Source organism: Pristis pectinata, chromosome 3 (genome assembly GCF_009764475.1).
Source record: "Pristis pectinata isolate sPriPec2 chromosome 3, sPriPec2.1.pri, whole genome shotgun sequence".
Taxonomy (NCBI): Eukaryota; Metazoa; Chordata; class Chondrichthyes; order Rhinopristiformes; family Pristidae; genus Pristis; species Pristis pectinata.
In genome coordinates this window covers 73513114-73529259 of record NC_067407.1, presented here as the reverse complement: position 1 = coordinate 73529259, position 16146 = coordinate 73513114, and the positions used below count along the sequence as shown (strand labels likewise).

Here is a 16146-nt window from a genome sequence, read left to right as displayed (position 1 = left end):
TTTCCCGGTACTTAGTCCCTTTTATTCCATGACCTTCAATCTGAATGACAACCCTATCACATGGCACCTTGTCACATCCTTTGCAAATCCATATACATCACATCAACTGCATCCCCCTCAGTAATCCTCTTAATTCATCAAAAAAAAATTAAGTTAGACAGAGTTTCTTTAATAAATCCATGCTAATCAATTAAAACTTGCTCAAGTGACTGTTTATTCTGTTCCCAACTGTTTCTGGAACAACAATCCAGGATGTTTCCTGGATTGGAGAACTTCAGTTATGGGGAGAAATTGGATAGACTAGATTTTGTTTGCCCTGGAGCAAAGGGGGTTGAGGGGTGACCTGATAAAAGTATGCAAGATTGAGAGTCATAGATACGGTAAGTAGTCAAAATCTTTGTCCCCTGGAAGGGGTATCATAAATAGGAGGGTATAGTTTTAAGAGGAAGAACTTTTTAAAGGAAATCTAAGGGGGCAAGTTCTGCCCTCCCCCCCCCCCCCCCCAAACACACAGACTGGTTGATAGCTAGAACACATTTCTAGTAAAGGTGGTGGAATTAGTTACAATCACTACATTCAAGAGACATTTAGCTACTTGAATGGGAGAATACAGACTTAATATGGGCAAATGGGATTGATGAAGATGGGAAATAAATGTTGGCAATGTATATGGTGGGCAGAAGGGCTTGTTGCTGTGCTGTAGGACCATGTGAGGTTACAGTGATTGGTCTAAGATTCAAAGGATAAACCTAGTAACAAGGCACCATATTTCTCTTTTAGACTTCAGCACCACCCCCAAATCTATAGACATCCAGACATTTTTGGCCCAGGCCTCTGCAATTTTCCTCCCCCACTTCCCTCAGCAACCATAGATGCATTCTATCTGGACCAGGCGACTTATCCTTTAGACGCAGCCAGCTTTTCTGGCATCTTTAAATTTTAGCCCATTCAGGATATTAAGGCACATCTGTGGACAGCAGTCCCTAATTCCTCATTTAGAAAGACATGCCCTCTGAAAGGAGACCTAAAGCAAACTTCATTCAGGCAGAGGAAGTCATGTGTAGTGTTAAGATTTATGAAGGGCAATGCACATCCAGGTCTGAGGGAGACTTCAAAATATCCATATGAGATAGAATTCTATGAACAGTGAAGGTGTTTATTTCAGTCAATGTGCTTTAACTTGACTTGTCATCAAAAATGTTAATGACTCTTTTTGTGGGTCATTGTGGAGGCTGGATTGCCACATCACCCACATGAAGACAACTTTTTCACAAGGAAAACAGTTCGATTAATACCATTGCCTCCCAGTTTTGAAGCATTTCATTGATAACTCTGTTGCAAACATTTTCCTTCTGGGATAAATTAAGTTTTCCTTTTTGGTTTAGTCTCTCCTTCCAAAGACAAGAAACCACAGAATTCTGGACACAGCTCAGCACATTATAGAAACCAGCCCCTCCTCTGTAGACTGTCTACACCTCACTGCCTCAGTAAAGCAGCCAATATAATCAAAGACCCCACCCACCCGAGACATTCTCTCTCCTTCCTCTCCCATCAGGCAAAGATATGAAAGCCTGAAAGCATATACTACCAGGCTCAAGGACAGCTTTTATCCCACTGTTATAAGACTATTGAACGGTCCCCTAGTACAATATAGACTCAACTTCAAATTCACAAACTCCCTTGCCGTGGTCTTGCACCTTATTGTCCACTGCACTGCACTTTTTCTGTAGTTGTAACACTTCATTCTGTTATTGTTTTCCCTTGTAGTACCTCAGTGCACTGATGTGATGAAATGATTGGTATGGATGGCATGCAAAACAAAGTTTTTCCACTGGACCACAGTGCATGTGACAATAATAAACCAGTTTAATTTACCTTATTTTTCTCTCCTGAATTATAGATGTATAGTTCACTGCAAGTGGGTGGGGCATGTTGGTTAAACCTTTTCCTCCTCAATGCTGACTATCCATCCCAACTTTGTGATTTTACAACCCTGCGACTAGCCATTCCTCATCTCCTTACTGTGGTCAAAGACAGAAACCTGTAGAGGTGGATGCACAGAAGGAACCAGACCCACACAATGGAATTGACTAAAATACATTAAAGGAATCTGGGTTATGAGAAACCAAGCAGATGTCAGGAAAACAAAATGGGGAACGAACTGCTGGGTAAAATCATCCAAAATAGATGGGGAATAAACCATAGAAACAAGGGAATTCTAAAACCAAGGTGGAAATTAATAGGTATTTCTATTGCTTTATACAGCAAGAAAAAGCAAAAGAGAAAATAAAGCAATTTAGCTAAGTAGCTGTCAAACTCCACTGCCTGGGAATGTGGCTCAGAACACCATGTACAAGCTGTGAATATAGAATGAACGTGGTCATTACACTACATGAACTCCATGAAATCCACTGGCTGACTCATCTGATAACTGTACACAGTCTCCTTATGGAGTGCAATTTACCAAAACATTAACACCAAGGATCATCGAGCCACACAAAACTGAACTGCAATTGAAAAACCACATTTCAAATTTTGCAGTTTGATTTTTCTTTTATTTTATATATAACATCAGACTCAAAAAGATAGTCTTAAATGAAGCATAACCAGATTGGGAATTTTCATGTTTTATTGTAATGAGTGGTGTGCTTCATATTACAACAAAATTATCAAACCTGTCATAGGAAAACAAAAATCACATAACTTTGATTGCTAAATAATTAAAAATCTTTGAACCCAAACCTGAATTAGATACAAAAAAAACATTTGCCCAAAACATATTGCTGCACTTTGGTACCAACTATCAAATGTGGACAATAATAATGTAGGGTACGCAGAGGAGGGACATGCAATAGGACTAAATTGATTTGCCTGCCATCTTACATTCCTGCATGTAGCACAGCAATCTCTCAAAACAACAATAGTTCGCCCTTCCTCTAACATGACCTTTCTTGACATCAATCATAACCCCAAAAGGTATGATTATGGTGAATCCCTCCAATTTCCCCACATCCCTTTTCCTGCTTGGGAGAAAGATTACAGTACCGGTATCCACAAACCCTTGCTATCTTTCCACAACTTCCAATAAATATTAATGCAAAAGGGAGTGCTTCATGGAAGCTAATCAAAAATACCCAGCTACAGACATTCTTTTACTCTGTTCCCCCTGCTTTTGATTTGTTTCAAATAAAAAAAAGTTGATCAAAGTTAAAGCATCGCAGAGCTCTTTACAATACTCAGGTACAATATCCCCTGAAATGGCCATGTGCACAAGCTTGTTTTATTTTATAAATACCCTTTAGGCAATTGCTAGGAAGTGAAATTTTTCTTCTTTACACATCACTGTAAACAGTCAGGATTGTTTATGCAGTTCCCTTCCATTAGAATTTGCAGATCAGCAGGGTTACTCAAATTATCAGCAGAATAAAGGACAGACAGGCTCCTCACATCCATGTCTGTCAGCGTTTGTCCTATCAGATTTGTCAGTAGACAGGCACAATGGTTAAACTTTCAGCATGTCCTCATCACTGTCGTCGTGAAACGTTATACTTTGGGAGCCTTTTGTCGGCCTGTCCCGCTTCACTCGAGGCTTTGAGTTCGAGTTCCCCTTGCTCTCATTCTGCACACCGAGCAATTCCTCGTCACTTCCGCTGTGGAAGTGCTTGTGCTGGTGCCACTGGTTTTCTCTGCCAATGGACGTGGGCTCACGTGTCCTGCTGGAGCTGACTTTCACATGGGGCACCGTCAACACCTCATCCTCACTGTCCTGATCGTCCAGTGGGAACGAGCCAAAGACGTCCGGGTTTACAGGTCGGGTGATGACATGGTTCAGACCATTTTCCTGACACTCTTTTCCTGGCTTTGGACAACTCTCGTCGGATGATGTGACTTCTTCCATCAACCATTCCGTCTCATGTTCATCACCCTCCTCCTCCCCATTAATCTGATTGGGAGAGAAAAGAAAAATTGAATAACTTCTTGCCCTTATTTCAACGCGATGCCGGCTTGACTAATTGAACCAGTGACAGTCAATGGTTTGCACAACAGGTACATCTTTCACCAGTCTGCACACTGGAATTCCAATGCAACAGTTCCAGGTAAAGCTAATTTTAATGACCATCTAACCATTTGACACTAATCAAATGGCAATAGGTATCTATACAGCAGAGAAATGAGCAAGCTGTGTCAATCCCCATGATCACAGAGCAGCACATTTAATTGGTGCTGCTCTGTGCAAAAGGCTGTTTGGCTCAACCTCTCACATGCCAACCACTGCCATTTACCCATGTCTGCTAATTGAATTAATTCAGTTTTGGTTTCGTGAGTAGACCATTCTGAGCACTGGGTGACACAGCACATCCAGAATGAGCCCGAGTTTGCTTCGATCGATTTGTACCTCCATTTGCTGGTCTGACAGTTGCAACCTAACTCGGAATCACTGCCCTGTAATTCTTGGCTGGTGTGGGGCAACACCAACATCTACAGAGCTGTGCTGGGGTGGCAAGAGTGCAGGACAGCAGCCCCCGTCAAGTGAGAAACCATCAACTCAAGGAATGAGCATCAGACAATGATTGCCAGGCTACACAAACAGCTCCAGGCAGCTCCAACATCCGGAGTGCTCCATAAACTGTCCCTCCAGTATCTTGTGTACTTTAGCAATTCTCAGGATTGAAGAATCCATTTACTTTCACTTTCATCGCAGCAGATCTCACAAACCATGGGATTAAAGTCCAAGCTTTTCAGATAATTACAGAATCAGAATCATACATAGAACCGAACAGCACAGAAACAGACTCTTTGGCCCACCTCATCCAAGCCAAAAGTGATGCTTATCAACACTAATCCTACTTGCCTGCATTAGGCCCGTTTCACTCTACATCTTTCCTATCCATACCTGTCCGAATGTCTTTTAAACATTTTAATAGTATCGGCCTTCACCACCACCTCTGACAGCTCGTTCTAACTATTCACCACCCTGCATGGGGGGGGGGGGGGGGGGGGGGGGGGGGGGGGGAGAAGAGGAGAAGGGAGATAAAAAAACCTTGCCCCTCTGATCTCCTCTCAACTGAAACCTGTGCCCTCTAGTTCTAGACTCCCCTACCCTGGGGAAAAGATTGACCATCTCTGCCACTCAATTTTGTAAATCTTTATAAGATCACCCTTCAGCCCCCTACATTCCAGTGAGAATAAACAGCCCATCTAATTTCTCCTTAGAACTACAGCCCTCCATTCCAGGCAACATCCTGGTGAATCTCTTCTGCACTCTCTCTACTGCTACCACACCCTTCTTGTGGTGCGGCAAGCAGAACTGTACACAATACTCCAAGTGCGGTCTAACCAATGGTTTGTATAACTGCAACAGGATGTCTCAACACTTATATTTGGCCTATGAAGGCAAGCGTACCAAATGCCTTTTTTTTCACTACTCTATTCATCTGTGTTGTCACTTTCAGCAATTGGACTTGCACCTCTGTACATTGTTTCTGAGGTCCCAATGTTCCTACCAGAATTTGACTTCCCAGAGTGCATTACCTCATACTTGTCTGGATTAAATCCCATCTGCCACCACTCTGCCCAATTTTTCAGCTGATCTGTGTCCTGCTGTATCTTTAGATGACCTTCTTCGCTATCTACAACTCCAGTTTTCATGGTGTCTGCAAACTTACTAACCAGACCACCTACGTTCTCATCCATGTCATCTATACATTACAAAGTTCCCAGCACCAATCTCCATGATACATCACTTGTTACAGACTTCCATCCAGCCAAACTTGGATCCAGCTTGCCAACACTGAATCCCTTCTGCACCAGCCTACCAAGCAGGACCTCATCAAAAGCCTTACTGAAGTCCATGTCTACTGCACTAACTTCATCAAGTTTTCTTAGTTACCTCCTCAAAATACTCAAATGAGACAATCTCCCCTGCACAAACTCATGCTGACTCCTCCTAATCAGGCCCTGACTTTCCAAGCAAACATAAATCCAATCTCTCAGAATCTTCCCCATCAAGTGCTCTACCAATGATGTAAGGCTCACCAGCTTGTAACTTCCAGGCTTATCCCTACTGCCCTTTTTGAATAAGGGGATGATATTCACTAACATCCAGTCCTCTGGCACCTCTGGCCAACAAAGATGCAAAAATCTGTCAGGACATCAGTAACCTCCTTCCTTTTCCTATGGGATAGATTCCATCCAGCCCTGGAGATCCAACCTAATGTGCATCAATATTTCTAACATTTCCTCCTTTCTGATACAGACATGCTCCAGAATATCAGTGTACCCCTCTATTAACTCTGTCTCCACATCCTTCTCCCACAATTATCTATCCCATCTTCCCATTTCTGTACTCGCTAGTACATGGCACAGGGAGTAATCTCAAGATTACAACCCTAGGTGGTCATGATTTAAGTTTCTATCAAACTCCCTAATTCCCAGATCCTTTTTACCTACATCATAATGACAGGAACAGGTTGACTAGAGAGTTGCACACCACAGGAATGGACTGAAATATGGAGCCAGGCCTTTCAGGTTTCAATTGCAGGTCAGAAGCAGCACTGTTACTGCATGGCTGGCAGCAAAATCCACTTGTTTACCTTCCTCTTACTGGACAGAAGATGTCAGGAGGCTACCATTCAGACAACTGAGTCAGAGCAAATTTATAAACAGTGCCCTGTCACCACACCCCACATGCCCCAGTGCAGTCCTGCAGCTCTTAAGTACACACATCCAGGCACTTAAACCATGTGGTCTGCCTCCACCCTTGCAGGCAGAAAGTTCTAGAGCCCCACCACCCTGAGTGAGAAAAAATTCCTCATCTCCTCTTAAACATCTACCAGTTACTTTCTGCCTAGTTTTTGACCCCTCTAGTAAAGGAATAGATCCTTCTTGCTTACCCTATCAAAACTGCTCCAAAGTTTATACACCTCAACTAAATCTCCCCTCAGCTACCTCTATGCCAAAGAAACCCCATGCTAAGTTATCTGATCCTTCCTCATGGCGACAAGTTTCCAGCCCTGGCAACATCTCCCCTGCACTTGTACCTATACAATCACATTGTTGCTGTGATGTGGTGGTCAAGAACTGCAGACAGTGCCCAAGTGGTGGCTTAACCAGCTTTGTTTACAGCTCCAGGATAATTCACTCTGATATTCTCTGCTTGGCTAATAAAGGAAAGCATTCCTTGCCTTTATGACTACCTTATCAACTTGTCCAACCACATTTTATGGTCCACTACCAACTGTGTGATTGCCCCTTTAAGTTTAACCCATAGCCTCAGCTGATGTATCTAATCTATTCTGCTCATAGAGAGATTGTTTCTTGAACTAATTCTGCCACCTACTCCCCTTCCTCTCCCCCCTCCACACCCTTTCAGCTGAAATAGGAAACATTTAGCCATCATCCCTTCCTTTCCTGAAATCACTTTCCCGACAATATCGCACTTCCAGAAGTCTATCAGCCTTCAGCTCTGTTGTCCTTCACACAATACTTTTGCATTAGTACATATTGAGCACAAGCAGACTGTAATCTGTCCATTTTCCAACCATAGCTTGCCCTGCCTTCCAAACTCAAATTTTCTGACTTTCATTTTCAGATCAGCTTTTCTCCCTTCTGAATTTCTGCAGCTTCCCCTCTCTTGGTCAAACCAGTTTAAATTCAGCCAACCATCCCTCAGCTATACTGAGCCTGGAAAGTCTCACCTCCCCCAGAATCTAAAGCCCTCCCATCTCCCCTACTTTGTGAACTGAAATCTGTTCCACTTGCCTCCCTATGTGCCCAATGAAACTGCACGTTTACACCGATCCACAACCAACCTCAACACATCTCCCACTGCCAGAACCAGTCCTCTACTCAAAATATTGGTACTCAGTTCAAGACTCCAGGCCATAGCTAGACAAGGCAACATATTCTCCTCATTAAAAGTGAACTGTGGGAAGACCAGAGCTATAGATTTCTCTGCACTTCCTCCTGCAAATCTTGTAACTAACCACTGCCTCAGTCTTCTTTCTCATCTGCAGATAAACAACCATCTGAAACTCTTCAGGAACCCTTTTCACCCCACACTGTGGACTGGAGCTCGTTGATCCTTTAGCTGCACACTCAGGTCTGTGAGTAACTTGGTGTTCCCAAACCTTATGCATCTATATTATCATACAATAAACAATCTGCAGGAGGAACTCAGTAAGTGCGTGTGTAGAGAGGAGAGAGGAACTGTCGATGTTTCTGGTCAAAACCCTGCATCAGGACAGATCCCAATTCCTTCTGCCATATTTACATAGAAACTTGGGACTGATTTCCTTCTTCAGCTCTCCTTCAGTCAATAGTTTGATGAATTAAAGTTTGTTCTACTTAGCCTGTTTCAGAAAACTTCCCACATCACGTTTGGTATTCTTGCACCTCCACTTAAAATATACCGATGGACAAACTAGTTTAAAAACAAAATTATTGGAAACCCTCACCTTTGTATACTTGTATGCAACTCTTGTTCTCCTCCAGCAACACCCAGTCACTTTTTGCAAAATAGCTTCCCTAGAACAGTGGAGAGAATTATAAATAAGTGGGTCACAAAGGAGGAAGAAAGCTAGAAAGTGGTTTATTATTGTTACATGTACCAAGGTACAATGTAAAACTGTTTTGCATGCTATCCATACAGATCATTTCATCAGATCAGTGCATTGAGGTAGTATGAGGGAAAAAACAATAACAGAATGCAGAATATAGTGTTACAGCTACAGAGGAAGTGCAGTCCAGGCAGACAATAAGGTGCAAGGCCACAGGCAGTAAATTCAAGAGTCCATCTTATCATACTAGAGGACTTCAATAGTCTTATACCAGTGGGATAGAAGCTGTCCCTGAGCCTGGTGGTACATGTTTTCAAGCTTTTGTATCTTCTGCTTGATTGTTTGGGGGGGGGGGGGGCGGGTGGAGGTGGGAGGTCAGGGGGTGGGGGAACACAAAGAAGAGAGAACCTCTGGGGTGGGTGGGGTCTTTGATTATGTGGGCTGCTTTACCAAGGCAGTGGGAAGTGTAGACAACAGTCCGTAGAGAGAGAAGGCTGGTTTCAATGATGTGCTGGGCTGTGTTCACAACCCTGCAGTTTCTTGTGGTCTTGGGCAGAGCAGTTGCCATACCAAGCCATGACGTATCCAGATAGGATGCTTTCTATGGTGAGGGTCAAAGGGGACATACCCAATTTCTTTAGCCTCCCGAGGAAGTAAAGGCACTGGTCTGAATAGTTTCATGATTTTTACAGCAACACTCGGTCAAGCTTGTGACAAATTTACTATGAAATGGTGAATATCCTGAACCAGAACTGGATTTTCAATAGTTTGAAATACTTCCTTCTTACATAAGAGACCATTTGGCCCAAAGCATGATGGCTCAGAACAATCCTATCAACCCCCCCCTTCCCAACACTATTTCCCCCCTCCTGCCCACTAACTCTCCCCTGCCCCAAATCTCCTACTACCCACCCATACCAAGTGTGATTTACAGTAGCCAATTAACCCCACGGGTGCATTGTTTGGGATGTGGCAGGAAACAGGAGCACCCATGAGAAACCCACACGATCACAGGGAGAACGTGCAAACTCTACACAGACAAGCGCCTGAGGTCAGGATTGAACCCAGGTCTCCAGAGTTATGAGGCAAGTTGCAATACAAATAATAACACTATGCTGCGTAACTTGCATCTCTCTGCAACTCCTTTTTTTAAAAAAAAATATGACCAATTTGGTATTGCCTTGAAACACAACTGAGAATTTGAGAGGAGCTTGGAGCATTTCTACTCTAACCTCTTGCCTGGAATTGCAGGGTTCACATCGGGCCCTGGTCCTTTGCCACTCATTTTACATCAATCAGCAACATTGAGAAGCACTCAGTGTTAAATATCAAATTAGGAGGATGCTACAGCGTTACAGGAAAGTATTAAATTTGCAGATAAAATATGAAAGACTCAAGATTAAGATGGTATTGACAGATATACATAGATGTTTATAGAGTGGATGTGGAGGGGTGTTTCCATTAGTAGGAGAGTCTAGGATCTGAGGGCACAGACTCAGAATAAAGGTACTAAGATGAAGAGGAATTTCTTCAGCCAGGTGGTGAATCTGTGGAATTCGTTGCCACGGAGGGCTGTGGAGGCCAAGTCATTGTGTGCAGTTAAGGCAGAGGCTGATAGGTTCTTGATTGGCATGAGGGTTAAGGGTGATGGGGAGAATGTGGGTAAAAACAAACTGGAACAGATTTGATGGGCCAAGTGGCCCAATTCTGCTCCTTATCTTATGGTCTTATAAATATTTAACTTGCTTAGTGAAAAGGACCATACTATACACAAATGGCTAAACTATACACAACATTCACATCTTTATTCAATAGTCTAATCACATCTTAAGTGTTCACAGCCACCAACTTAACTGAAAATGATTTCCTGTTCTGTGTCCCACCCCGAGCTGTAACTGGAGATGGGGAGCTGGCACAACAAGTTAAAGCAGAGAACACAGAAAATCAAATTATATTTTGCTTGGTTAATATCTACAAGTCACCAAGGGGCAACTTGCAGGTGCAGCAAGTGATTAGGAGGGCAAATAGTATGTCAGATTCAGGGAGGATAATTCTCCTAGCTCTAGAACAGGGGCCAGAGTCTCAGAATGAAGGACAGGCCATTGAGGACAGAGAAGAGGAGAAATTTCCTCATGGTGAGATTGGCAAATCTTGGTAATTCTCTCGCGAGAGTGCCAACCCTAATTTTTAAAGCTCAGACTGAATGTTAACGAGTGTAGTTATTTTCTCACTTGTAATCCATCTAAGTTTTAAACTGTATCATATGACGGAGAGTGCAGTGTTCATCTTAAAGCAAATCCAACAAAATTCATGGCTGCAATCACTTCTGTTCGTACCTTCGCTCCTGTTTGTAAAATAGCAGGATGAACAAGCAGGCAGTCAGCACCACCAACAACACGCTCAGCATTGCCCCCACAGCTCTGCTCCTTCCAGACAAGCCCTTGGCATCATCTCCACCCTGTGATTTATCATCTGGAATCACATCAATGACTGGCCTGTTCAAAACAAAAAGTCAGACAGCTCACACTGGGAGCAGAAGTTTTCCAATGAATTTCTGCTGATTGTTGCAACTCTTAATTCCACATTCTCTCTACTTGTACAAAGTCCTCTTCATAAATAGATACCTCTAGCAACCCTGCAAACGTGATCTTCTCCAAGTCAGTGTAAAATCTTTCCACTTTTAGTCAATTAAACACTGACCATAGACACCAATGCAACACAAGAAATCCGGCAAACTGTTACAAACAGCAGTACAGTACCAACCAAGTTACTGGATTTCTCAGTGTTAATCAAGAGAGAAATATTGGCCTGGTCTCCATTATAAATATCTATTTATTCTAAAAGTAGCACAAGATCTTATGTCCACTTTAGAAAGAATTTGGATTTCTGATTTATTATTGACGAAAGGAATCTATTGACAATAAAGCATTTCCTAATATGTTCTGCACTCTGGAGAAGCCATTAACCGTCTGACTCAAAGTGAGTTACTGAACACCAGACTATATTCACAGTATCAGCCAGGAACAAGAGTAGTGCCATTGAAGCAAATCAACAATTTCCCCTAGAGAGCAAAGAAGTTCTTTCTCACAGCCTTAGATTGTGCACTGCACCAACACATTTTATGGTGGTCATACAGGTACAGCAGTCCTTTATCCTTATGGTTTAAGGACATCAATCTGCCTGTCACTTGGTTACAAAGCTTTCACCTGCAGATCTGACTCTTGTTAGAGCCAAAGCACTATTGGGTTATTAACTCCATAATTTCTTTTCCTCTCACTATAAACTTCACTTCATTATTTCATCACTTGTGCAAGGGTTGCACAAGTCCTACTGAAGGAGTATGCACTGGTAAATTGATGAAGCTTTATAAAAAGGAGCAAACCTTTACGTTCTGGGTTGTGTTTGGAAACAAGTTTGCAAAATGTTATTGTTAACAGGAACTACTGAATTTGTGGCTTTCACCTTTCCACTCAGCTAATCTACAAAGATGTCAGAAACATGTTCCAGATAACACAAAGGTACACAAAAAAAAAACTGCCAATGTTGCAAATCTTATATATAAAAGTAGTAAATGCTGGAAACACTCAGCAGGTCAGTCAGCACCCGTGGAAAGAGAAACAGAGTTAACATTTCAGGTCCTTTTGTACAAGTAGTCACCCAGGCTTCCTTCAAACTGAGTGGTTTGAATTAGATCTTAAGATTAATAACTTAAAACCTTTAGCAAATAACATGCTGAGGTATGTGGAGAGAAGAAACTACAAACTTCCACAAGGTGCTGCAGAGAATTCATAACAGAAAACTGACTGCCTGCCCAGTGACATCTAAGTAGTCCAACAATAGATTAAAAATGCACCAAGAAAAATTTAAAATTGGTCTTCTGCAGCTTAAATCTATAAATAGCTGGAGAAACTCACACAAGGGCACAGATAGTCGAGGTGTACCAGGTAAACAGGTACTGGCAGTCTGACGTCTCGTGTAGGAAATCTGGTTTCCCTTCTCCTGCCGACTGGCTACAATGCAATAGTACAGTGGAAGAGACGTTCTTGTCTGGATCACGCCCACACACAGAGTTGGAAGTGTAAACCACATCCAGGTCTTCATCTGGAATAGAAAGTAGGCTGAAAATGCATGTCACTCCGCTTTACTGATGACAGCCTCCATATTACCCACCGTCTGCACTGAAAATGTTGCTAATAATACTAGCACAAAGAATAACAAAAGAGTTCTCAACCATTTAATGGGGAAGTGCTTGGCATCCAAGTAGGAACAAATTAAAAGTGTATCTGGTACAGGGAAGATTAAGACCAAGTTTTCTAGGTTTATATGTTTGACAGGATGAAGCATGCTTATCAAATGTCTGGAAAGAACTGAAAGTGATTGGGAAATGTGACACTGGGATTCTTCAGGATACTTGTTTCTCAATGAATTCAATGTATTGAAAAGAGTGGGTGATACAACATGGCCTGGACTAGTTGAGTTTTCTTGAATTAACCCAGCCTCCGCTGCTTGACTGGCCGCGTTCTTCCAAATTTTGTGAACCAAAATAAAGATCAACAGGAGTGACTTTTAATGAAATAATTCAATGACAGTCTAGGCTCATTCCCATGAGGGGGGAAAGGTAAGAAATTAAACCCAGAGCTTCTTGCATGGCAAGGTGAGCTGAAGCAGAAAAGGGGAGCACAACACGTCAGGAGGATCAGATGGACTACAACACAGAAAAAGTGGACAGGCTGGCCCTAATCTTCCAGTCTTCCCTGGAGACTGGGCTGGTACCTGGGAACTGGGGTCAGTTTAACCGCATCATTTGTTAAATTATATAGGATATAAATATCAGAGGATAAAAAGAGTAAGGCTTAGATTGATTAAGACTTATACAAGCTTCACAGATTTGTCCAGCTGCAATAGTTTGACTAACACGATGGAACTTTTTGATGATTGCTGGCTATTGGAAAACACAATATATCAGCTGATCCCATATTGCTGCTGACTTCTAATAGACCAACAGCAGAGGGAAGGTTTTTTTTTCCTATTTTGTGATGGCAAAGACAGAAATGGCCGAAGAGACAAGGTGCCTTACAAAGAGCATGAAAAAGATTTAAAAAGAAATTTGATTATATGAAAAAAAACCTCAAGCCAAAAAAAAAACAAACCAAATAGTAATAATAAACAAAATCTAACCAAAAACTAAATAAAAGCTGGGCTGTCGTATTTCATCGGTTAAAAGCATTATGTCATTAACTCTGCTCCTCTATATTCGAATAGAAAGTTATTGAAAAGGATTCAGAAAACGTCAGCTTACATCATATGAAAATGCTGAATAAGTGGGCTCCAAGTTTCTTCAAATTTAACCGAAGGCTCGATAGTACCACTCCTAATTTTTTCTGAGTTTAAACATGTTATAGTGGAAGGTTTTAATTACATGGCAATATTATAGGGAAAATGATATATTTATACTGCAAATTCACAAGCTCAGGATGCCCCAAAGAGCTTCACCTGCAGAGATGTAGTTTTCAAACTAGAATTACTGTTGTAACGAAGAAGTTGCACAAAACAAGTTCTCACAAATGGCCACATACTAACAAGCAGAACATCTGCTTTAGTGTCATTGGTCAAGGGAGAAACAATGGCAACCCATTGGAGAGAGTGTGCCTCCATTTTTGTTCCAAATACTATAGATTATTTTATATCTGCCAGCATAAACAAACTGCCCCAGCCAAAAAATACCTCTAATAGTGCAGTACACCAATGAAGTGTCAGACTAATTTTGTGCCAGTTTGGATAGTTTATAATCTATAAATGTTATAGGTTACCACAGATTAACATCAGCCAGTTTATGACAGCGATATCAAACAAGAACCCCAACTTGTACAACTCTCTTCTTAACCATTAACCAGTCAATGGAGGAAATCAAAAGTAATTATAGAAGGGTCACCTTCGAGGTAGTACTTTGCTTTGGTTGGTACGCCAATACGCCTGAAGGCAGGCTGGTTCACCTTGACCTGACAAATGTTGGAGCCTTGGCATTGAACATTCTCAGGGTCAGCAATTCCCGAAAGCTGAATATCATAGACATATGAATCACCATTTGACCTGATATCACCAGAAGCTTTGTACAACCTGCAATGCAGAAAGAAGTTTGCTATAATCTCTATAAGATTTGCTATAATTCGAACTAGCTCACTGGATCAATAACACAGGTCACTGACTCTAGTCCACAAATTTGATCACAGTTTACCCTAACCAGAAATCAGTAGCTTGCTGCCAAAGAGCAAGGACAAGGATGGGGTGGGGTCTGATCCTTGGGGAAGTCAGAAAGAATGATGCAGGCATGGCAGAGCTGTGCTCAAGTCTTCAGCTATGAATAAACAGATTAGAATGGAATTGGGCAAATCCAGTTAGGAAATTGCAGTAAAGGGCAATAGCTCACTCTATAAACTTCTGCAGACCGGTGGAGTACAAAGAGAGAGATTACATTTGTCAGTGGGTTTTGATATTTGCATAAAGTGAAGAACATAATTGTTAAAACAAATCTCACATACTGCAGTAGTTAAAAATTAACATTTTGTCACATGCAAAACAAATGGAGAGAAATTCAAAATGCCAAGCACATACTTGGAATAAATAGCCGACAAATCCACCTCCTTCCCAGTTGAGGGGTTTTTAATGGTCGCGCCCACCATGTAAACCTCTTGTGGTTTTACTGCACAGGCTGCACGAGTCTCCCATGAAATTAAAAATTCACATTCTTTTTCATTAAACCTAGAAAGAAGGGGGGAAAAGAAAAAAAAATCAAGTAATGGTTTGGCATGCAAGTTCCAAAAAAAAGAGGATCCACAGAATGGTCAGATCAGGTTGTAGAAACATGAAATAACAAATTCCTGATCACTAAAAACCTCAACTGATGAAGGGTCTCAACCCGAAAAGTCGAGAAGACCAAAATACGCTAATGTCAGGTGTAATTTAAAAATGCCTTAAATAAAGCAGCCCTTAAATTTCAATCCTCTCCAACATTTGAAATGGCAAATTTTCAAGGGACCTTATAGCTTGAGCATTTGAAACAAAAACATTTCACCTTCAGCAGACGCTTGTCTCAGAGATGACACAATTTGGAGCATATACAAAATAAAAATGATCTGGAACTGCAGTAATGTGATAACTTGATACCAAACCCTTTGGGAACAAGATAAATCAGTATTTACAAAGTAAATATTACAGAGTTAAATCCAGAGATGATCTTAGAAGCTGTGCTTTGGACAGTGAGAACTTTTTTGGCTCATCACCAAGCATATTTCTCCCTTTAACTTTTCTGCAAAGCTACACATCACCATACACTGGTTACAGCCATTGACAACATTTACTAGATTGTGCTTATCCTGGCCCTTGCATTGTATTGGCCCTCATGGTACACTGACCTTCAGTAGCCCCAGGTCTCACTGTCCTGCTTGCCCCATGAATTGGAGCAGACCGTGAGGGGTGACGAGATCCCAGGTGGTGGATCCAGAAGTCCTGCACCCAGACCATCATGCCCACTGGATTTTATCAAAACCTTTAAAACTGTTTCTAAGTATCTCTTATAATCAGATGTTTA

At 41.8% G+C, this 16146-nt stretch overlaps 1 protein-coding gene across 1 annotated transcript in view; it reads right to left on the bottom strand.

The window, feature by feature from the left end:
* Positions 1-2546: 2546 nt before the first annotated feature.
* Positions 2547-16146, bottom strand: part of igf2r (insulin-like growth factor 2 receptor) — a 118213-nt gene continuing 104613 nt past the window's right edge. Inside the window, exons 43-48 of the mRNA XM_052012070.1 lie at positions 15171-15317; positions 14491-14675; positions 12473-12659; positions 10895-11053; positions 8457-8526; positions 2547-3943 (exon numbers count right to left, since the gene is read on the bottom strand). Coding sequence (XP_051868030.1) covers positions 3503-3943; positions 8457-8526; positions 10895-11053; positions 12473-12659; positions 14491-14675; positions 15171-15317 — 1189 coding nt within the window. The 3' untranslated portion in view covers positions 2547-3502. The remainder of the gene's footprint in view (positions 3944-8456; positions 8527-10894; positions 11054-12472; positions 12660-14490; positions 14676-15170; positions 15318-16146) is intronic.